At 38.9% G+C, this 24,932-nt stretch overlaps 1 protein-coding gene across 1 annotated transcript in view; it reads left to right on the top strand.

Moving 5' to 3' along the window:
• Window positions 1-24,932, top strand: part of LOC132126611 (low-density lipoprotein receptor-related protein 1-like) — a 187,469-nt gene that overhangs the window by 8,293 nt on the left and 154,244 nt on the right. Inside the window, exon 2 of the mRNA XM_059537974.1 lies at window positions 6,956-7,078. Coding sequence (XP_059393957.1) covers window positions 6,956-7,078 — 123 coding nt within the window. The remainder of the gene's footprint in view (window positions 1-6,955; window positions 7,079-24,932) is intronic.

Raw genomic sequence — 24,932 nt, 5'->3', positions numbered from 1 at the left:
TGCTTCCTGCTGCTGACCAACTTTATGGAGATGCAGATTTTATTTTCCAACAGGACTTGGGACCTGCACACAGTGCCAAATCTACTAGTACCTGGTTTAAGGACCATGGTATCCCTGTTCTTCATTGGCCAGCAAACTCGCCTGACCTTAACCCCATAGATTTTCTGAAGATTGTGAAGAGGAAGATGTGATATGTCAGACCCAAGAATGCAGAAGAGCTGAAGGCCACTATCAGAGCGACCTGGTCTCTCATAACACCTGAGCAGTGCCACAGACTGATCGACTCCATGCCACGCCGCATTGCTGCAGTAATTCAGGCAAAAGGAGCCTCAACTAAGTATTGAGTGCTGTACATACTTATCATGTTCATACTTGTCTCATACTTATCATGTTCATACTTTTCAGTTAGCCAAGATTTCTAAAAATAATTTATTTGTATTGGTCTTAAATAATATTCTAATTTGGGATTTTCTTTAGTTGTCAGTTATTATCATCAAAATTAAAAGAAATAAACATTTGAAATATATCAGTCTGTGTGTAATGAGTGAATATAATGTACAAGTTTCACTTTTTGAGTGTAATTAGTGAAATAAATAAACTTTTCGATGATATTCTAATTATATGACCAGCACCTGTATGTTCAGAAGAAGAAAGAAACTCATTCAGGTTTAAAAACAGTTTTGAGTGAGTAAATGGTGGTATAAAAACAAAACACTATGACAGAATTTTTATTTTTGGGTGAACTATGAGTGAAGGAATTTAATGCAGTTGCTTTAGGAATCAGTTTATAGTGTTTTATTTTTATATTTGTTAATTCAGTTTCTTGAATATTCCTGCTAAATTGTACCTGAAAATAAAGCACTGATTGTAATATTTGTATATTATGTGTAGTTGTAATGTATATCTTTGTCATTCTTTAATCTTTGTTATTATCTTCACCCTCTTTGGCCTAAATGTCTGCCATGTTTTTTTGTTGTTGTTGTTGTTTTTTTTTTTTTACCTTGAAAGGCTTTGTCTTTATAATAGGGAAATTAGGGAAAAAAATAGGGAAAGCTGTAATGCTCTGACAACTTGCAAAATAGTTAAACCAACATGACAAAGAATCGTGATAAAAATCGTGAATCATGATATTTCTAAAAGAAACTGTGATATGATATTTTTTCCATATTGCCCACCCCTAATATATATGTGTGTGTGTGTGTGTATATATATATATATATATAGCATCCTCTCTGGGATATGCAACAATTATACAGTAAATACCCGGCTTACAACTTTTTGTAACACTTTTTTGTTTACACATTACGTTGTACATTACATGTACTTACTGTTAGAATGACAATAAATTATGCATAATTATATGCATGTTTTCTTAAGCCAAACTCTAATCATATAGCAAGAAAAAGTACAGGTAGCTAAGTAATATTACTCAGTACTTAAATGTATAATTACACTGTAACAATAACACATAATAAAGTGTAACCCAACTTTTAAAAAAAGTTGATTAGGGCAAAATCTTGTCTAATATAGTGAATAGAATCTATAATTATGACTGATTAGTAACACATGGGTTTACTGTTAAATGTTTTAGGTTGTGGCAACAAAATCAAACTTTTGTCCAGTCAAGTAAAATTTATTTATTTAGCGCTTTTAACAATATAGATTGTGACAAAGAAACTGAACAGAATTAAAAAGGAAAATAGTGTGTCAATAATGCAAAAAGGCAGTTCATCATTGATTCAGTGATGTCATCATCCAGCTCAGTTCAGTTAAAATAGTATCTGTGCAATAATTTGCATTTGAGGCGACAGAGGAAAGGAACCAAAACTCCATTAGTGACAGAATGACAGAACCATTCAGGGCTTTATAAGTAATAAGCAATATTTTAAAATCTAGGACATGAGGCTATATAATCTCTAATTAAAACACCTATGCAATCTATATATATATATATATATATATATATATTTAGATTGCATAGGTGTTTTAATTAGAGATTATATAGCCTCATGTCCTGTAAGTCTGGAAACATGCATTAAAGTTGACATTTTTTCTAACTAAAATGACACATATAGCAGTTAAGTAATTATTGTCACAGTGTCTGGGTTGTGTTCCCTGGTTTTCCACTAGGTGTCCTCAGTTCCCACGGTGTTTATCATATTATCACTTCCTGTCTCCTTATTTGGTCACCTTCCTGGCACGGGGCCGCGTAACTATTTAACAAGCCGGAGTCTCGTTCGTTATCGGAATGAACCAGACAAATCGCTCCACCAACTAAGAACGGCCATGCACCACCACCCACAGAATCGAGAAAGAGCTATCAATCTGTCAATCCTTTCCGTGTCCTTCTGCTCCGCCCTGGGGGGCTTCCGCTCTGACCACACGGACATGGTGGTCTTCTGCTCCGCCCTGGGGGGCGCTTGCCCTGACTACACCGTTGTGGTGGTCTTCCGCTCTGCCCTGGGGGACTCTGGCGTCAACCACGAGGACGTGGTGGTCCTCTGCTCCGCCCTGGGGGGCTTCCGCTCTGACCACGCGGACGTGGTGGTCCTCTGCTTCGCCCTGGGGGGCTTCCGCTCTGACCACATGGACGTGGTGGTCTTCTGCTCCGCCCTGGGGGGCTTCCGCTCTGACCACACGGACATGGTGGTCTTCTGCTCCGCCCTGGGGGGCGCTTGCCCTGACTACACGGTTGTGGTGGTCTTCCGCTCCGCCCTGGAGGACTCTGGCCTTGACCACAAGGGTGTGGTGGTCTTCTGCTCCGCCCTGGGGGGCTTCATGTTGTTTTTTCCTTTTTGTTTTTGTGTTAATGTCTGTCCCTGTTCCTTTCTGTTAGTCTGGCCCTCCGTCCCTCCCCCTGAACCTCCTCCGGTCCTCCTCCCTCCTGGTCTTTCTGTGTTGTGTTTACATTCTGGTGCCTGTTCCCCATGTTTTTCTTTTCTGGCCCTCCGTCCCTCCCCCTGAGCCTCCACCTGTCCGCCTCCCTCCTGGTCTCTGTTTTGTGTCTGTCTTGGAGCGTCTGGGAGCCGCTCCGTAGAAGGGGGGTACTGTCACAGTGTCTGGGTTGTGTTCCCTGGTTTTCCACTAGGTGTCCTCAGTTCCCACGGTGTTTATCATATTATCACTTCCTGTCTCCTTATTTGGTCACCTTCCTCCTTGTTTAGTTAATTGATTGTTCCCCACCTGTCTCCTGTTTCCCCATTATCCTTTTGTGTATTTATACCTGGTCTGTCTGAGTCTTAGTCACGGAGTCCTTGTTTAATGTGATGTTAATTCATGTCCGTCATCTAGTCGTGCCCTTGCCTTGTGTTCATGTTTTGTTTATGTTTTGGATTTGGATATTCTGGTTTTGACCCTGCCTGGACTGTTACCCCTTCGGATTACCCTTTAATAAATATCATACCCGGACTTGGATCTCTCAGTGTTTCTTGTATCACCACACGTGACAATTATCTTTGAATTGCAGGACTCTTTAATTATTTATATCATTTTAATTGTGAATCTGTATCTGGATTACCTCATTTTAAAATCAGTTATTAATCTGTATTTAAAAGACATTCTCCGTCATTTCTGAACGGCACACAGCCCTGATTGATAGCATGTGTGACATTCTCCTCCATTTGTTCCCTTCTTTTATCTTCTCTTCATTGTTCTTTTCCTTAGCTCTGATCCAATTTTCTATATTCGTAATGTAATTACAGTCACATACCGTCTGCAAACTACAGCCTATTACTCACAGTATTATTCACTGTTCACCTACTTTACAGACTCCAGACGATCCAATCATTGCTCACCTTTAAGGAAAATCTGTGGTTGTTTTCTTCTATGATGAATGTCTTTGATTATAGTTAATGGGATCGCTTAGTTTAATTCAATCTTTATATTGTGTGGTAGTTAGAGCTCTGTTATATTTTCATCTACTTTTTGCTTGAGTTCTACCATATGAACTTTCTATTGTTTCTTTAACCTTAGAAGACTTGAACTCCCAGACATGTCATCCCTATATTAGAAAAAAAGTATACATACAGAAGATCATAATAATAATAGTAATAATAATTATTTAGAGAGGGACAATTTAGTCTTTATTTGTCTTCATTTTATTATTAACTTTTTCTGAAGCAATGCGTGCTTGGATGAAAAATAATGTACTTAATGAAAATGAATGACTGAAAAAAACTTTAACATATGTGTTATTGTGCTATGTGAGCTGTGTCAAAACATACTAATACTGAGTAATAGTGAAACCAAAGAGAGTGTTGACAATTTTCACCTTTTTTTGTTGAAGGGCTTATTTAACCTCATTAATGAGTCAGGCTTTCTGAGGATGTGTTTAAGTGAAGTGTGGCAGATAAACTCCTAACCACTTCCTCTCTCTGGCTGCTGCTGGTTATAGAGTCTGATTTATGATGCCACGTAAATGCTCTCATTCACTCCACTGGCGTTACAGCTGCTCTTCACTTTAGCACTGCGTACACACACTTCAGTGTGAGGAGCCAAGTATCACAGTTAGCATGTGTAAAGTCACTGAGCTCAAATGAACCAGAAGAACAGACAATCCATTGATGGCGTTAAAAGAGTCAGAACTCTGAATAATAATAATAGTAAAACAAAATGATCGTTTTTACTGTTTTGATCTAGACAGTCGTCTTTAGTTTTGCGGTAGTGTGCTATGTCTGCACTTTTTCCTCACTGTCAGAAAGCCTCATAAAGACGGCCTTCATGTCTTCGCAGCCCTGGAATGCTCTGAAATAACCAATGGTCAGGCTTGTTTAAGAAAAATATATACGGTATAAAAAATAAATAAACACTCTGTGTGTGGTCACCTTAAAGAGACACAGACTTCTGGGAACTTTTGGTGTTTAGACCTGTGTTGGTTCATTTTAATTTCCTGCCACTAACATTTTTGAAACATTTCAGAATGTAAGTTGTTGCATTTTTTGTCAGCATTTTATGTAATATCATTCATTAGATGTTTGAACCCTTGACATAAACATTCACCAGTGTTAAATATATATATATATATATATATATATATATATATACATTTTTTTTTTTTTTTGAGATTTCATAAATAAAGATTACTGAAGTATGTTTAACAAGAAAATACTGTTTAAGTTTTTCTTCTTCAAAATTCACATTTAATTTAGCTATTCCTTGTAATTGTGTGAGAAATTTACTAACAATTTCTGAGTGAAAATTGCTTACATAGAACTGGCAAGGAACACACTGAAATGAACGTGAAATTTTTGAAGAAGAAAGACTGAAATAGTATTTTCTTGTCAAATTTACTCCAGTAATCTATAACGTAGAAAAGAATCTCACTGGACATCTTTTGAGCTTCCACCCTCTTTTCCTGCAGATGGGAAACTCAGTGTTGTGGAGGAAATAGCAGCTGATAGCCAGCTCTGCTTTCCTTACTGTTTATGTCTGGAGGTACAGTGCCGATGGCAGACTGGAGGTTTTTAGAGAGCTTTTGAGAAGGTGGTCTGGAATGAATTCGCACTTGATTCCAAATACACGACCAATGAAATGCAGTCACATTTTTTGCTTCTTATGCACCTAAACCAGAACAAGATGTGCTTTGATGGCCTCTAGACTCGTTGCATCACTGGCATTGGTGTGGGAACACTGACCTGGATGTGTGGAAGCATGCGGGTCTGACTGCAAACACGGACATTCAGGAAAAGAGCAGGAAACTGCTCTTTTCCAGTGGCTTTGCTTCTGGAAATACTTTTCCCATTCATTTTCTCCATTAGGCATTTCAGACATTTCTTCAATAAAGTGTACTAAACTTTGAACCAAACCAACTCTGAGATGAGTTCGTTATTTACAGTATATTAATATATAATTAACACATTTCATTTCAATCTGAAAAAACAAAACAAACAAACATTATATTCAAAGAGAGAAAACCGTCTAGTCACAGACTAGCGCTACGTTTACACGACAATGGTGTAGTCAGAAACAGAAAAGGTTTTCCCCTTGCATTTTTAAAAAGTTTTACGTATACATGACAACATTTTTTTAATTATTTGCGTTTACACATATCCGCGAAAACAGAAAAAAATGCTGTATTATGTTTGCCAGGCCAGTAGTTGGCGCTGTCACCAGTAACCAGTAACTGCAGGGAAGTGACGATTATATGTCATATATTGTATGATGCGTCTCCACTGTTAGTTGTAATATTGGTGAAGTAAATCCACACTTTGCTAAAGAAGTGTTAGCAAACTCTTAAACAGCAACAGCAGTGCCACGTACTCCACCATTGCTGTGTATGTTTGTTCGCACTTGCCTTTAAAATTGACACATACCGTGCATGTCTACATACCTAACACATACTACGCACACGCATGATGTCACCGTTTTCAAAGATTCACGTTTTGGGTGTTTACACAGAAACGTTTTTTAAAAATATATGTTTTCAGTACCCAAAACGCCGTTGTCTTATAAACGAACTGGCAAAATGCATAAACAGTTTCCAGTTTTTGGCTGAAAACATTTTTGTGTAAACAGCCCCCAGAAAAGTGACAAGCTTAAGTTTTGCAGAGTAATTTACTTATACAATAATGTTGAATTCTGAAATCACTGGGACTCATTCTATTAATGAATCCATCAATTTGATTGACTTTTATTAAGAGTAGATTGTAGATGGTATTTCTTTTTTGCTTATTTTGAACCGTATTGGACCAGAATAGAAGTCAGACATCAGCCTTGTAAGGGAAATGGTCAGGCTGGAGAGAAAACAGATAGGCTTGGCTGCGATTATTTTGTTTTGAAACAGGCATCAGCGCTTGGCGTCCTCATATTCTGCCAAACCCTGGCCAGACCACAAACATTCTTATGGGCTGTTTGATTTCTATTGAATATGGACACACATGTGTCACTTATATGCTAATAGCTGAATGCATTGCTGAGACACTCACTCCTTCTTTGTTTTGCCTCTTCTTTTTTGTAGCTCCAAAAACCTGCAGCCCCAAGCAGTTTGTTTGCCGGGATCAGGTGACATGTATCTCAAAGGGTTGGCGGTGTGACGGAGAGAAGGACTGCCCGGACGGATCGGACGAGGCCCCAGATGTCTGTATGTATCACTGTTTCTCTGGCATCAGCTGCTTTCAGGTTTAATTTGCATTTTAAACCTTGAGTAGATTGATAGTCTCACAGGGCCTGTAAATAATTGTTGCAGTATGTACAGGTAATCACTGCAGTTTTGCATTTCTTTCTGTAGCATCAGATTTTCCTAGAAAATGTCCTTGGTTTGATTCCCAGCTGGAGGCCTTAAACGTTTGCTCTCTATGTGCTTTGGTTTGCTCTATGATCCAAAGACACTAAATTGGAGACAGTCGATAGGTGTGTGAGTATGTATGTCTGTGTTTTATCCATCCAGGGTGATGGCCTTCCTAGAGATTAGCAACAGCATAGCATCCATAGGAAAATGGTTGGATGGATTTGGTTTTTAGATTTTAGATATTTCTCTGGAAGTCCCTTTAGATTGTTTTTTCCTTTTTTCACAAAAACACTAAAAAGCAACAAAACCCAGCAGAGCACTTGAGCACCTGCTTTATGCACTACAACAATTTCCTCATGCACGCACCCAATGCATATGATGAGCAAAAAAACAAAACAATAAAAACATTTGGAGGTAATTTTTTCCAACATGTAATTATTTTTCAGTTAAGTAATTTTTTTGAATAAAACAACAACAACAACAACAACAAAAACTAAACAGAATGCCTGATTGCAATTAGTTGTTTTCCATAACAAAAACAGTACGGACCAAAAGTTTGGACACACCTTCTCATTCAAAGAGTTTTCTTTATTTTCATGACTATGAAAATTGTAGAGTCACACTGAAGGCATCAAGGGCTATTTGAGCAAGAAGGAGAGTGATGGGGTGCTGCGCCAGATGACCTGGAAACAAAAGGTGGCTACTTTGAAGAACCTAGACTATGACATATTTTCAGTTGTTTCACACTTTTTTGTTTTGTATATAATTCCATATAGAATTCCACATGTGTTAATTCATAGTTTTGATGCCTTCAGTGTGAACCTACAATTTTCATTATCATGGAAATAAAGAAAACTCTTTGAATGAGAAGGTGTGTCCAAACTTTTGGTCTGTACTGTATATATATATATATATATATATATATATGTGTGTGTGTGTGTGTGTGTGTGTGTGTAAAAAAATATATATTGATCTCAAACTATATTGTCATTAATAAATTCATCTCTTGGACCTCTTTGCCATATATATATATATATATATATATAATTTTTTTTTTTTTTTTTGAGAGAGAAATATAGTGGTTTGAGAAGGTGGTGTGAGATTTGAATGGAATCGGAGCGTGTTTAAATCCCACCACAGGCTGTGCGCAGCTGTTACGTGTTTCTGATAGGAGCTATCACTGTTTGGTTTCTCTGAGTGGTCATTCTGTTTCCCAGATTACTTTGACCTGAAGCGTACATTCTTTCACTCTTCTTGTTTAGTCTGATCATTTCCAATGACATTGACTTAATGTGGCCTTGTTGATATCTGTTTACGCTGTCGAGAGTACTAGACCTGTTTTCTTATTCCTTAAATTTTGTGCAACACAACAAATGTATATCACTGATATAAACAACCCAAGCAAAATGCCTTCAGTTAATGGAAAACCTCTTTCTATTATCTACATACCCACTCCAACTAGTTTTTCACAGTCTGAAAAGAATATCATTGCTTTTTCCAACAAACTGAAACAGACTCAATCCACAAGAACTGTAGTAATGTCTCCAAGACACTTCAAGAGACCTGCAAAGCTACAGTACTGTGAAAGGTTTTAGGCATTTGTGTAAAAATGCTGTAAAAGTTCAGTTCTTCTGGACTGAGTCTGTCTCAGTTTGTTCTGTTTTTTCATGTTATTCCAGACAGACTGATGATGATCAGATCACATCTCTGTGTGGAGCACTGGCTGTTGTCACTCCTTGCACGAACAAAAATCTCACTGGATTATTACATTTCATGACAAAATAATGTTTAAAATTTAAACTGATATTTCTTACTGACGCACTAAATCAAAACATTGATATAACTGACTTACCATTTTTTGTTGGTGAAAATACTAGTGGCCTAAGACTTTTGCACAGTACTTTATGTATTTGAGTTAATAGTATTTTGAGTCCTTATGTTTTAGATAATACACTAAAAACCGTATTATATTTTGCTGTGTTAATGGAGAATTCAATCTCAGGTGTCATTACCAAATTAAACATGCTCTAAAGGTCTGCTATACATCGTTAATGCATCCTGATGTACCCTTGCTATAGAGCATGTTAACACTTTCACTCCCTTATTTTGCTTACAAAATATTGTCTGGTGGCCAATTACATATTTAGAGAGCTTTCAATTTTGCAAACATGCTTCTTTCCTTTGTGCCAGTTTTATGCCATTGCCAGTGTTAATGTATTTTTTGGCCAGAATAGTCATCATTGGAGCGCTGAGGTGATGTTTTTTTTTTGTTTTTTTTTGTTTTTTTTTGTAAGCCAACATGTAAGTCAGCATCACCCTGGTTCCCTTGACAAAAACCCCATAGATTTTTCCATTGACTTTTGGATAATTGCACAAAAAAAATGCTCTGGGACTAACAAATGTTTCTTACATTTCGTTCATCATAATAATCTTCACAAATTATCACACGTTTTATGAATTTTGAGGCCTAAATAATGTCAGCAGAATTAAAAAGGTAAACATAGGCTATAAATGAACCATGGTCACATTTTCCCTGAAAGTTTGAGTTGAATAGTTCTGAAGAGCTCGATTATAAACACAAAGCTGTGAAAGCGGCTAGTGAGTAGATCAGTTTAACTCTTTGCCATGATGACATGACTCTGTAGTACCATTTAGACCCTTTTTCAAGACAAGTAGAAGTGTTAAAGACATCACAGAGCAGTATTGCTGATGTATTTTATGTTGAATGAGAGAAAGCGAAGATCAATTGAACAACAGCTTCAAATCTCAGGTCAGGGTGAAAGTTTTCGACTCTCAGTGTGCGAAGTATGTGAGTGTGAAGTATCTTTCCATTCACACCCTTTCTGGCAGGCCCACCTAATAGAAACGTGTTAAGCAGTAGTGTGCCATCAGTTTATCATGGGGCGAGCGGGGGAAGGGGGCCGACGTAATTAGAATTAACTCGCTACTTGAAATCTGGCCCTGGAAAACAATGGCGCACTTCATGAGGCAGCATTAGGACTTAAGGAATGTTTGTAGTCCTTCGTCACAACTAATTACATGCTTTGAAATAATTTATCTTTCTCTAAAGAGCTGGCGTGGCTTCAGAAGTGTTGGGTAAGAGCAGAGCTGAAGTACAAGCATTTCACAGAGACTGAATCTGCTCCATAAGAGGAGGAGAGGAGAAAGAGAGGCTGAGCTGCCTTCAGTCTGGAAGTCATTAAAACCCCGTCCAGAGGAATGGAGGAAAAGTGCTGTTTTTTCATGACTGCTTTTCTCAGCTCAAAAGTTTTTTTTTTCTCTCTCTCTCTCTCTCTCTCTCTCTCTCTCTCTCTTTCTCTCAACACACATACACAACTGACAACCTTCTCTTTAGCATTCTCTATTTTTGATGCGCTACAGCGTATTGACTACATTACGTCTTTTCTTAATACTTTGAGAGCCGATGTGACGTCTTACTCGCTGCTTTAGTAAAATGTTCCACTGCTCTGAAAAGGATGAACATTCTATCAATTCAATTCAACCTTAGTCCAAACCAGTAGGGTTTTCTTGTGCCATTGAAAGCAAAAGATGTTTTGAAGAATCTCTTAGTTGCTCTTTTCTATACAAAAAGCATGTTTAGTGACTAGTTACCATGGGATTAGAATATGTTTTACATATTAGATTGAGTTTTGTTAACGTCTACACCTACCCCAACCATAAACCTTCCCCTTACAATATTGGGAATACAGTAATTATTCTTACAAACATTACGTGATATTGATGTGTGGATGCCGGTAGCTAGGGCTGTGTATTTCCAAGAATCTGGCGATATGATTCATATCACGATACAGGGGTTGTGATACGATATGTTGCGATACATTGCGATACTGTAAGCAAGGAAAGCTTTTATTAAGAACACAACACCATATGCAAACCTTAGCAATAAATAAATAAATAAAAATTGTTTAACCAGAACACAGTGAGATCTGCATTTGCAATAATCAGTCCCTGTAACATTCAACATTATTGAACCACTTTTTGTGATGCATGATTAAATGGGGATAAATTAAAATGCTTACAGGATCCTTTAGTTAAATGTATAATACGTTTACAATTCATAAAAAGACCACATACAATATATATACAATTGTACCTTTCCACTTGTCATGAGTCAGGTTGTCTCTTCTCTCTCACGCATACTCGCGCACACACACATACACGCACACACACACACACCCACACACACACACCTCATTATTCACCTGGTAGTCATTACTATTAGCGCTCGCGCTGATTTGCTTTGACACCTGTTCCTACTTTGCTCTGAGTGTTCACCCTTTATCTGGTGTTGGTTTTAGTAGTTTCTCTGTCGGATTATTGTTGTATGTCACATGTTCGTATTGCTGCTAGTTTGAATTAAGAATTGTACTCACGTTTATTCTGTCTTGTTTGTCTGGAACAGTCAAGTTTTCCTGTTGTCTCTGTTTCCTGCTGTACCGATGAGTGAGTAACCTGCGGTGCTCACCTGACTGAGTTCAACTCCTGTGCTGCTACTGCCTGCTTCAAGGAAGCCTTGCTTTGCTAATCCTCAGACAGGAGTCTGATCATTATTTCAAGATCCAGTTCTGTGTGCTTATACTACAGACTGCCTTTGTTAAGATTATTCCATTAAAGACTGTTTATTTTTCATCTCTGCTTTTGGATCCTTCATTTATCATTGTGACAGAATAATCCGACCAAAGCATGGATCCAGCAGAGGAGGTCCGAACAGCGGTCGAGATACAGGGGAGCTTGCTTGGCAGACATGAGGAGCAGCTGGTCGCCGCTCATGAGGCGATGAAGAGCCTTTCAGCCCAGGTTTCCGATCTGTCTGCTCATTTACATCCTCTTCGCGAGGAATCAGCCGCGTCTCAGAGTCGTCAACAGGCATCGGAACCACGGGTCAACAATCCGTCCTGTTATGCGGGTGAGCCAACGGAATGTAGAGCGTTTCTCATTCAATGTGAGGTTGTCTTCTCACTTCAGCCCCAGACGTACGCGGAGGACCGGGCTCGCATTGCTTATGTTCTCTCTCTCCTCACGGGACGAGCACGCGAGTGGGGAACGTCGGTCTGGGAGGCTGAGTCTGCATGTTGCAAGAAGTACCGTCTTTTTAAGGAGGAGATGTTGAAGGTCTTCGACAGTGAGGCTTCTCGTCTGCTTGCTGTTCTTCGCCAGGACAGAAGATCTGTAGCTGACTTTGCAATTGAGTTTCGCACCCTTGCCTCCACTAGTGAATGGAATGAACCTGCTTTAATCACTCGCTTCCTGGAGGGACTGAATTTAGACCTGAAGGAGGAGATTTACGCACGAGAGGCGCCTACGGACCTCGATCAGCTTATCGACCAGGCCATCCGTTTGGATAAGTGTTTTGAGCAAAGACGGCGAGTTCGCTCTTTCCCCACTTCTGGTGAGACCTTTTCTGCTGCAACTCCCATCCGAAACCAGCCTGACGCGGAGCCCATGCAGCTGGGGAGCGTGCGCATTTCTCCGGAGGAGCGTCAGCGCCGTATAGTGAACCGTTTGTGCCTTTACTGTGGTATGGCCGGCCACTTTGCTTCCGCCTGCGGTTTAAAAGCCAAGGCTCGCCAGTAGACGGAGGAGTACTGGTGAGCGCTTCTGTCATCTCCTCATCGTCAAGGTCTCGAACCACAGTTTCTGCTATTCTTCGTTGGGCTGGTCACTCTGTTACTGGACTCGCGCTTATTGACTCCGGGGCAGAGGGCAATTTTATAGATGAGAGGTGGGCTCGTGAACACAAGATTCCTCTGATCGATCTCACTGATGTAACATCTGTCTTTGCCCTGGATGGTAGAGAGCTCACCTCAGTTCGCCGTGTCACCAGTCCGGTTAGTTTGATGGTATCCGGTAATCAGCAGGAGACTGTTTCTTTTTATGTTTTTCAATCTCCCTTCACCCCCATTGTTTTAGGACATCCCTGGCTTATTCTTCATAATCCACAGATAGATTGGGTTAAGGGGTCTATTCATTCATGGAAATTATCTTGTCATTCTAATTGTTTGGTTTCTGCTGTTACTCCCGTGTCTTCTCTTTCTGTTTTTCAGGAGGAACCTGATGATTTGTCTGGGGTCCCGGAGGAGTACCATGATCTGCGGGCGGTCTTCAGCCGTTCCCGGGCGTTTCTCTACCGCCTCACCATCCGTACGATTGCGCAATCGATCTCCTTCCCGGCACCACGCCCCCGTGCGGTAGACTGTACTCCCTTGCGCCGCCCGAACGAGAGGCTCTGGAGAAATATCTTACGGAGTCTCTTGATGCGGGAATCATTGTTCCCTCTTCGTCTCCCGCCCGCGCAGGGTTCTTCTTTGTCAAGAAGAAGGATGGGTCTTTGCGTCCTGATCCTGAACGTCAATTTATTGTTGAGGTTGACGCCTCCGACATTGGGATAGGAGCTGTCTTGTCGCAACGCTCTTCCCAGGATGACAAGGTTCATCCGTGCGCTTTTTACTCCCACCGTCTGTCGCCCGCGGAGCGCAACTACGACGTTGGTAACCGGGAGCTCTTGGCGATCCGTCTGGCGCTCGGTGAATGGCGACACTGGCTAGAGGGAGCGAGTGTTCCATTCATCGTCTGGACGGATCATCGCAATCTGGAGTACATTCGCTCTGCAAAACGTTTGAACTCCCGTCAGGCCCGCTGGGCTTTATTTTTTGATCGTTTTGATTTTTCTATTTCATTTAGACCCGGCTCCAAGAATCTCAAACCTGACACTCTCTCTCGGCAGTTCGACTCCTCAGGGGGCTCCTCGACCTATGAGGTGATTTTGCCTCGGCACTGTGTGGTCGGGACAGCTGTCTGGGGAGTGGAACAGGCGGTAAAGCGTGCACTTTCGCGCATCTCGAGGCCACCCCGCACTCCAGAGGGAACGTTGTATGTCCCTGAAGTTGCGCGTTCGACGGTGCTTAGCTGGGGTCACTCTTCTAAATTAGTCGCCCACCCCGGGGTTAGAGGTACGCTTGCTGCTATTCGTCTGAGGTTTTGGTGGCCCACTCGTGAGCGCGATACTCGTCGGTTTGTTGCGGCTTGTCCCATTTGCGCCCAGACCAAGTCTAATAACAGTCCTCCGGCGGGTCTCCTCAGACCACTTCTCATTCCCTCGCGTCCCTGGTCTCATATTGCTTTGGATTTCGTCACGGGGCTTCCCCCGTCGGCTGGTAATACGGTCATCCTACCCGTCGTGGATCGTTTCTCTAAAGCTGTGCGCTTTATTCCGCTTCCTAAATTACCGTCGGCTCAGGAGACTGCGCAGGTTATGGTGAATCACGTTTTTAAGATCCATGGTCTTCCTTTGGACATTGTGTCTGACAGAGGTTCCCAATTCACCTCGAAGTTCTGGAGGGAATTCTGTCGTCAGATTGGGGCTTCCCCCAGTCTGTCATCAGGGTTCCACCCACAGACCAATGGGCAAGCCGAGAGGAACAGTCAGATTCTTGGTCGCATGTTGCGTAGTCTCACTGCTCAGAATTCCGCGTCTTGGTGCGAGCAATTGCCCTGGGCTGAATATGCCCATAATTCTCTTCCTTCGTCTGCCACTGGGTTATTCCCTTTTTGAGAATTGTCTTGGTTACCAGCCGCCTGTTTTTTCAGCACAAGAGCCGCTGGTTTCAGTTCCGTCTGTCGAGGCTTTCATTCAGAGGTGCAAGCGTACCTGGAGGAGGGTGAGAGCTGCTTTATGTCAGACCAGGGAGCGAACTCATAGGGCCGCTAATCGCCGCAGAATTAGATCTCCCAGATATATTTGCGGTCAGAGGGTGTGGTTGTCCACCCGCAATCTCCCTATTCAGGAGACGTCTCTCAAGCTCATGCCTCGTTTCGTCGGACCTTTTTCTATCGTTAAGGTCATCAGTCCAGTCGCGGTTAAGCTTAGATTGACCGGTCAGTTGCGTCGTGTTCACCCGGTCTTTCATGTGTCCTGTATTAAGCCCATTATTCGTGCTCCCGCTCGTCCCGTCCTTCCCCCTCCTCCTATTGATGAGGGGGACTCTATTTACAGAGTCCGCAAGCTACTCGATGTTCGCCCTCGGGGGCGTGGCCACCAGTTTCTGGTGGATTGGGAGGGGTACGGTCCGGAGGAGAGGCGGTGGATTCCAGCCCGGGACGTCCTGGACCGCTCGCTGATTGATGACTTTTATCGGTCCCGCCAGGCCCCTTCTTCGATCGTCTAGTGACGCTCGTTGAGGGAGGGGTACTGTCATGAGTCAGGTTGTCTCTTCTCTCTCACGCATACTCGCGCGCACACACACATACACGCACACACACACACGCACACACACACACACACACACCCACACACACACACCTCATTATTCACCTGGTAGTCATTACTATTAGTGCTCGCGCTGATTTGCTTTGACACCTGTTCCTACTTTGCTCTGAGTGTTCACCCTTTATCTGGTGTTGGTTTTAGTAGTTTCTCTGTCGGATTATTGTTGTATGTCACACGTTCGTATTGCTGCTAGTTTGAATTAAGAATTGTACTCACGTTTATTCTGTCTTGTTTGTCTGGAACAGTCGAGTTTTCCTGTTGTCTCTGTTTCCTGCTGTACCGATGAGTGAGTAACCTGCGGTGCTCACCTGACTGAGTTCAACTCCTGTGCTGCTACTGCCTGCTTCAAGGAAGCCTTGCTTTGCTAATCCTCAGACAGGAGTCTGCTCATTATTTCAAGATCCAGTTCTGTGTGCTTATACTACAGACTGCCTTTGTTAAGATTATTCCATTAAAGACTGTTTTATTTTTCATCTCTGCTTTTGGATCCTTCATTTATCATTGTGACACCACTTGACAGGATTTGACAGGTTTTTACATTTACATTTAGTTATTTAGCAGATGCTTTCATCCAAAGCGACTTACAGATGAGGACAGTGGAAGCAATCAAAAACAACAAAAAGAGCAATGATATATAAGTGCTATACACAAGTCTCAGTTAGGTTAACACAGTACACCTAGCATAGGGCTTTAAAATAATATAATAAAAAACAAAAAAAAACAAAAAAACAAATAGAATAGAATAGAAAAAGAACAGAGCAAGCTAGTGTCAGTTTTTTTAAGAATAGAATTAGAATAGTGAGTGCTATTAAAGTTAGAGGGTCAAATAAAGATGCAAGAGATGTGCTTTTAGCCAATTCTTGAAGATGGCTAAGGACTCAGTTGCTCGGATTGAGTTGGGGAGGTCATTGCACCAGGAGGGAACATTTAATTTAAATGTCCATAAAAGTGACTTTGTGCTTCTTTGGGATGGCACAATCAAGGGATGTTCACTTGCAGAATGCAAGCTTCTAGAGGGCACATAAGTCTGAAGTATTCCCGTTTGTATTTATTTTCCGCACAAATTGCTCATCACGTTTGAATCATCAGTGTTAAATTCTTTAAACATGAAAACATACTTACAGACTGTGAGTCAGAAGCACCAGACTGTCCTTGCAAAGTTGGAACTGCCCCACTTTGTAGAAACAACTCTCTCTGGTTCAGGAAACAGTCCTCCATAATATGTGCTGCAAACATCTGAATATTACTGTTCTGGGACAGTGATGTAAATACAATTTAATCACTGATTTCTAGTTGTGTCCTCTTTTGGTCAAACAAAGTAGTTTTGCTTTCACAACAAAACACACAGCAGCTCCACAACATGGCAGCGGCTGCAACAGGGAGAATAAAAGTTACACCTTCTTTTTTTACTGGAACATTTGGGTGGCTTTATGCAAATCTTCCCACATTGTGATGTAGACATGATCCCTTTTAGGAGGGTGTGGACAAGTCTTTACTTTTATAAAGAATATCTCTCTGTGTTTGAGACTTTATTCTTTGCAACTTTAGGCCTATATTCAAACATGTTTCACATTTGGTTGTGAAAAACAATGCAACCCTTTTGGCAGCAAGAACCATTTTTTTACACTTTAAGTGAAAAGGTTCCATGGATATTAAAGGTTCTTCATTGAATCACAGATGCCAGTAAGAACCTTGATTTTTAAAAGTGTCTTAATGCACATTAATTTTTTCCATTCCATGGAAAGCAGAAAGTCTAATTTAGACTAACACTATGAATATAGGTCCTATTAGAATTTAAACAGAAAATATCACCAATATCATGCTTAACCAGGATGTGTGTGGAAGCGTGCTCTGTTTGTGGATCCATTATTGCATATGCCTCAGATCATTGAAGATCTGCCCCATGAAAGAGGTTTATTTATTTACGTGGCTGGATTTCACTGTGTCTCTTGTGAAAGTGGCCACGGCTAGCAGTGAAGTCTGTCGCTGTGCCCACTGCAGCTGCTGTGGACGTCCTCTGTGGACAACTGCAACACAATAGACAGCTTTGTACCACAAATCCTGAGCTTCAGTGAGATGAGGATAATAATATGCCTTTAGGAACAAAGTAATTATTATCCTTTTATCATCAAATGTCAAATGTGTACTTTATATAATAAAACATGCAATATGATTGTTTTTTAATGGGAATATCTTTCTACTTGTCTACGTATCTATCCACTCATCTGTCGACTAGAGAAGAGATCTTAAATGAGGTCTCACTCAAAAGAGGCCAATATTGTCAGTTTTCACAAAAGCAGAAATATAAGCAATGGGTCTCAGCCATATATTGTATACTTTTTCAGTATATTCCATATTGGTTTTATGTAATCACATCATGAATATCATCATGAATTTAATTTACTTTTAGTTTGGTCAGGTATTTAAAGTCTTTACTGGTAAACCCATTTCTTACCTCTGCCTTGTAGCACATTTCACCTGTAAAGTACTAAGAAAGAGATCAGTGAGAATATAATTTAGCAAAAATTTTATAATTTTTTTAAGCATTTTGAATCCAATTGGCAACAGTAGCTCTTCAGTTGAAATGATGGTTCCTCTGGTTAATCTTTATATAATTTCGAAGTATAATAATACTAATAATAATTTTTTATTATTGTTAATACTTATGCTTGGCAAATTAAAATGTGCCTTATAGTAAACCACTAAAATTCTAATTGCATTTAATTAAATAATATAAAATTAGGAGATAGAACAAAAAATAGCTCTTAGATGCAATACCTTGCACTGTACCCTTTACTAAACCTCACTTCATCCCAGAGTTGTGAGCAGCCTATTGCTGTAACATGTGTGTGTGAAAGTCATTTAGATCTGTCTCACGTTGAGAGGGTTGAAGGTCTGAGCTGTGATCTCACAGTGGAGCTCTGACCCGCTGTGCTGAGATGAGAAGAGTCTGTTGTTTAACATCTGACAGCTGGAAAAAATGAACCGAGGATAAAATATCAGCTATGTGTTTAGCTTTAGAGGTTAAATTATACGAAATGCCTAATCATTTATACACCTACTTGCTTGGCTGACTTGTAGTGCATTGAAGAGTTCAGAATCTGTGCTATTAGAATACAGAATTAATGATTTTCATCCTCTATCACAAAGGGCATCAGCAGTTGTCTTTGTAAGAGGTGGTGAATCTGCTTCAAATCAGTAATGCCTAATTAAACAGGTGGATTATTTTTTACATAGGGTATTTGACCTGATCTGTCTTGGATCTGTTATTGGTATTTCTTCATCCTTTGCTTTTAATCTTGCAGTACTTGATCATGTACTGTAACTGGACGTTTTTTTTTTTTGCATAATAGTTTTAGTACTCAAAATATGTATTTTTTAAAATCCGAATTACAAATATGACCTGCAATCTACTTCCTCCATATTATAACATCACTGTGAAACCTATTAACATATGACTGCACCACAGCAACACATCAATGTCTACTTCACAATATTGCCTTTTTATGCCTATTTACAGTCATTATTTACATTTACACAGTGGGATATAAAATATTGATTGACTGACTGCAAAACAGTTCTGACCTATTAGGTCCAGTCCAATCCAATTTAAGCTACTGGTGACTTTATGATGCTCTAGGTACACATACCTAAACATTTTATGTGATATATTATGGAGTCCCCCAAGGTTCAATTCTGGGTCCTTTATTGTTTTTTATTTTTATTTTTTATTTTATTACATATATATGCTTCCATCATTTAGTAGCTACTCTGCTAGAATGCACAGATAACATACATTAGCAGTTGTATTAGAAATGTATACAACTAAATTAATATTGAGTATTCTCAGAGAAACATCTATTATACCTTATGTAGACTCCTTGTCTCTTAAGCCCAATAATCACATCAAAAATTCTCATTTTCTTATTCTTAAATTCTTATTTAACATCAACTTCAGTTTTAAGAAACCCTTAACACTCTTTATAAAACAGAATATTATCATCTCGGTTGCATTTCTGAAGTATTCAGAGTTCTCTCCCTACTGAAAGTGAGAAACTCATTCACACATTTATGCAAGACACAGAAGTATTTTGACTAGCTTATCAAAGAGTTTAATACAGCACGAACACTGACTCATTCTCGACTGAGGTATCACATAAAATCTCTTCACTGGCTACATGTGCCCCATGTTTTCATTCATTGTTTAGCTGTTCATAGGACATTTTTACTACATATTTTACTTAATTTTAAAACTATGAACACACACACACACACACACAGGTTTGTTTCTGTAAATTGTGGGGACTTTCCATAAACTTCTATTACTTTTATTCTGACAAAATAATATTTTCTATCCCCTAACTCTAAACATACCCCTTGCAGAAAACCTGTTTGCATTATTACACTTTCAAATAAACATCATTTACTATTTTTATCATTTTTGTTCCCTCACAAATGTTATAAGTTGAAGTTTTTGAATGGTATTTTAAAATAGACAAGGTTGTCTGAGGTCAAGCATTCTGGTTTTCTAAAGGGTTTAAGTGTCCCAGCTGCCTAAACACTTTGATGATCTCTAGAGAGTTGATCTTTAACAGGGGTCCAAAATAAAGATCCATTCTGACAGAGACTAAACCATCAAACTGACCCCTTCACCGAATGATCTTCAGATGGATCCAGGGGCAAGAAGAATTTCAGAAGCAGCCTGCCAGTTCACACTCTTGGATTGCCTTTCAAACATTCAGCCATGATTTTATATGTCTGCTTTGCGTGATGTTGTGATTCATGATGTGAAATGGATTCTTGTTATGGATCATTTATTTCAGCTGGAAACCATGGAGACCTAGGGAGGGATTGAGGAGAAACAGTTCTCAAAGAAACACATGTTAATAATAGTTACTGTGGTATGGTATTTTGCTTGGTCTTTCCAGAACACACGCAATGGACAGAAACCTCTGTTGTGGACCATAATATTATTCTATATGACACAAACTGTAACTGTGTTTGTGATTGCTTATGGAATTTAAAACAAATGTGCCCTTTTGACATCAGTTAGGGAATGTTTCATGTCTGTGTATAACATTTTATTTGGCAAGAGAAGCTGTGATCACTGCTGATGGTCCGTCTTATGTGTGGAAACGTTCTCCTTTTATGTTTGGGCTGCTTTGTAAGTAATGAACAATTAAGGAGAGTAGAAAGACATGCATTGATCTTATTCAAGCATGAATGCACCGGTGACTTGGAACAGCCTATTACCATGCTATTACATGCAAGAGTTGCCTGACATGGACAATTTGAGTTGTAGATTTCCGTGATATGAGTCTTGGAGGTCAGGTGTTGTGATATATGCAGAAAAATATAAATCTGGCTAAATAGTTGATTACTTTCACTATTGCTCACACTTAAGGTTAAATATAACCATAAGTATTGAACTTTGATGCATAGTAACTCATCCTGCACCATCTGACAACCTAAAACACGAGACTTGTTGAGAAGAAGTGCTATTTTGTCTCAGACACACTGGCAGACAAAAATATTCATTGCATTGAAGCAGAGACCTGAGCCACATCTACATGGCTTTAGCACACATTTTGTACTCTAATGGTGTGTTATACATTTGAACAAATACATTTTTCACCAGATCCCTGCCTGCTATCCTGATAAACGTCATAGCATTATGAAAACTGGATCTGCCAAATCAGCTTTGGGTTTTAGTTTCAAAACAGTGCTTTTATCAGAATCTGTTTATTTACAGCGTATAGCATGAGGGCAATGACTCAACACACTTCAGTTCATATGTAGCTGATTGAAGATAAGCTAATTACAGCGCTGGCACTAGACATGCCATTGCTTACTGTAATACTGTATCCCTCAGTGCATTGGGTTTAAATTTTTTTTTTTTTTTTATCCAGTATTTGGACGGAAATGTTGAGATATGACAAAAATGAAAAGTCAGCTTTCTTTCAGGACTGGATGCCACACACTGAAATAGAATGCTGAGGGAGTAAAGCATATATTTTTACTTACTATTTTGAAAAGACAGTAGGCAGTATACAGTACAGTGTCCAGGAAGCAGTAAGATAGTATTCCATTCGGAACACAGCCGGTGCATTGTATGTCTGGCTCTAATATGGTTTGTTTTCCAGCCAGATGACAGTCAAAGATTTATTATATGGCTGACCGGTGGTGGGTTTGGGTTAACCACAGACTGCAGAATAGACCAATTCAGAGTAGACATCACAGTTACGTCACTTGCAGCTGCGCGCGCATAGTGGTTGCAGAAAAACTCATGGAATAAGAGAAAAATAAAAAAATAAATTGTGCCTTTTGATGTCAAGATTGGAATGCAAATAATTTTTAAAGAATATATTGTCGTCAAAGATGACATTTGAAGCTAAACACAGATGTTTAAATGGACATACTATGGATAAAAACAGCTATGATTACTCTACTTTTAAAGCATACATTTGATTTAAACAATTTACATTTAAACAATTTACATTTAAAGAAAAATGTAATCTAATCAATATAATCTATAATCTTTTTAAACCAAACTATTTTGTACGGTAGTCGTATAATTCCCAGGCTACCTGTGTGCATCCTGAATGTTTATAAACCTAGAATTGGTCTATAGAAAGTAGTCTAAATTTGACCAGAAGTCATACAGAGAAACCTCAGTGATAAACCCTTTTACATTTGCTCACACAGATTGATTGATTGATTAACTGACTGCCCAATTTATCTATTTATTTATCTATTTTTCTTTCTGTCCGTTTGTTTAACTTTTTTTCAGTCTTTTTAATGCTGTTAAAATGTGCAATTGATCAAGTCAAAATACCTTTTTATTTCTATGAATTTTTTTATTTTTATTTATGCTGCTACAGTATATATATATATACACAGTATATATACTATTTCAAAGTGATTTTTGTCATTTTAACAGATAATAACTTGTATTTTCTTATAAAAAAAAGCAAGCCTGAGAGGAGACTAGATATTCTTAGTGCTTTCCAGTGAATTATTAATGGCATACAACGTAAATTAAATTGGAAGAACAGACCACCTAGTATACTGTATGCTGTCTTTTTCATACTATTACAGAGGAATGCAAAGGGAAAAAAGAAAATAATCACGAGCAAAAGAATGCTGAGACTGAAAAGAGCTCTTGCCATGGATATTCTTGTTATAATGTTATTAAAACATCAAGCATTACGTTATTCTCATAATGGCTGAAAGTAAAACTTGAAAGAAAATCGACAGCTCATTCAGTCAAATAGACGGATAAGTTTTATTTGTAGGGCAACCTTATGATTTGAAATGGAAGTGCCATATAATCCAAAATGCAGTAGGTTTGTCAGGAATAAGGTGGACACAAAATGACAAAACACGTGACAGCCTGATATTTAATACAAATAACTCTGGTATTAGAACAGAGTTCAGCCTTTCGTTTACAATCTGCAATCACTAAATATTTGACCCTTGTCCTATATTGTTTTACCTGGTTTGAGTTTTACTCAAGCATCTGTTACCAATAAATGAGAGAAATAAACTAGCTGTCAGAATGTGAAAACTGCACTAGTCTTTTTATTTCAAAATCTCACTCTTTGCCTCATTTGTCAGAGTGGCATGTGGTCTTGTCACAGGGGCCCCAGGTCACGTTCCCCATGTGATGGGTCTTATTCTAGAGTTTTCCATGTGGCTGAGGTTTTCTGACTGAGCGTTTCCCCTTTGACGAGAGTTTCTACCTCCGGATCCTCTGGAACGCCACATGTGATCATTAAACAAGAGGCTTATGGTCTCAGCACACGCCTGTGCAAGGTGTCCACAATCCCTCACGCTTACAGGACCCCTGGGAGAGCAACAATGCCAAAGCTAGGATTTCTAATGTCCCAGAACAGCTGCAGTTTTTTAAAGGTTTCAAACTATTTTGTAATATTATTCAAAGCTTCTCGCTCTAAAAACATGGCTTTTTTGTGAGCTTTTTTCATAAACATCTAAAATTACATTAAAGTAGAGAGTGTGTAAAATGAATGGGTGTAAACTTGAAAATGAAAAACAAACACGTCTGGCATAAATGTATTACATGTATGAACTAAATTATGAAGAATGAGGCATTGAAGATGCTTTTTTGTTGTTGTACATGAGTTCTGCAAGATATATTTTCAGTGGCTTTTTTATGACAATTTGGCAAATGACACTTGTGTTCTAAAGAACTTTTTCCTTTTTTTTGCTATTATTATAGTTGTTTAAATTATATTTACATACATTATTTTGAAGAAGAAGAATTTTATGAATTGTACAAAGCATATGTACTGCTTATAAACTATAAAGGGAAAATAATTACACTTAAAATGGGCTATTATTTGTATGTAGGTATCACAAATGTGTGCTTTCCATGCTCAAGAAATCATGGAAATTAACAGATTCTTTTGACAATTTATGGAAACAACATTTATTACTAATTATTTTTTCTCTAGTTACTCTCTGAAATTGCTAGAATTTGCTGTTTGTGTAAAATATGTTTCATTTAGTTTAATTTAAAAATCTAAAATGTCTAGGAAATTCATTGGCCAAAAGGTTGCTATGTCATAATTTACAAGTTTTACAAGTTTTGTTTGGAGTATGTCAATATTCTTATTTTTTTTTTTATTAAATGTAATAATGTGAACTTAATTTAATTTAATCTTTTCCGTGAACCGGTTCTTTCGGACGGTTCGATTCAATAAGGCAAGGCAAGGCAAATGTATTTATATAGCACATTTCGTACACAATGGTAATAAAAAGTGCTTTACATAAAAGAAATTAAAATAATCATGAAGAAAAATAATAACAAAAATAAAAAATAAATATTAAAAACTTTTAAAATGATTACTTAATTAATGAATTAATAGAATTGCATAATGCTGAAATAAAGCAACTTAATCAAGTGGAAATCTTTTCCATTATTTTTTTTATGTTCGTTCAAAGAGTTATTTTTTTGAGTGTATATGTGGTCATGAAGTCTTTTGAGAGACTGTAAAATATCACTGGACCCTTGCTGGACCTTTCAGTTTCCTTTTGAACAATGCAAACCTTTACAGCCCAGGAGTTTATGGAAGATCCTTTCTGTGGTCTTCAGTTTGCTGTCAACATTTGCATTTTGCATGGATGTGTTTCTAGCTTTGTACTAATGTCTGGACCTTTGGACACCCTACTGTTGAGATCTTGTAGTTGATGGTCTATGGTCATCAGACCTAAAGCTTTCTGGTTTGTTTCAACACCAAGTTGGACAAAAAATGCTTTAACAGATCTTGAGGATTGCTGAAAGAAGACTGGTGTCCCCTGACCCTCCTGCAGGACTTTTAGACCTCCAGAATGAGGCAGAACACAGGCAGAAAAAAAGAAATCATTACAGATAGCACATTCCCAGATCTCAATGTATTT

This window comes from Carassius carassius, chromosome 44, assembly GCF_963082965.1.
Source record: "Carassius carassius chromosome 44, fCarCar2.1, whole genome shotgun sequence".
NCBI classification, from domain to species: domain Eukaryota; kingdom Metazoa; phylum Chordata; class Actinopteri; order Cypriniformes; family Cyprinidae; genus Carassius; species Carassius carassius.
This window is presented reverse-complemented; position numbering and strand designations above follow the sequence as displayed.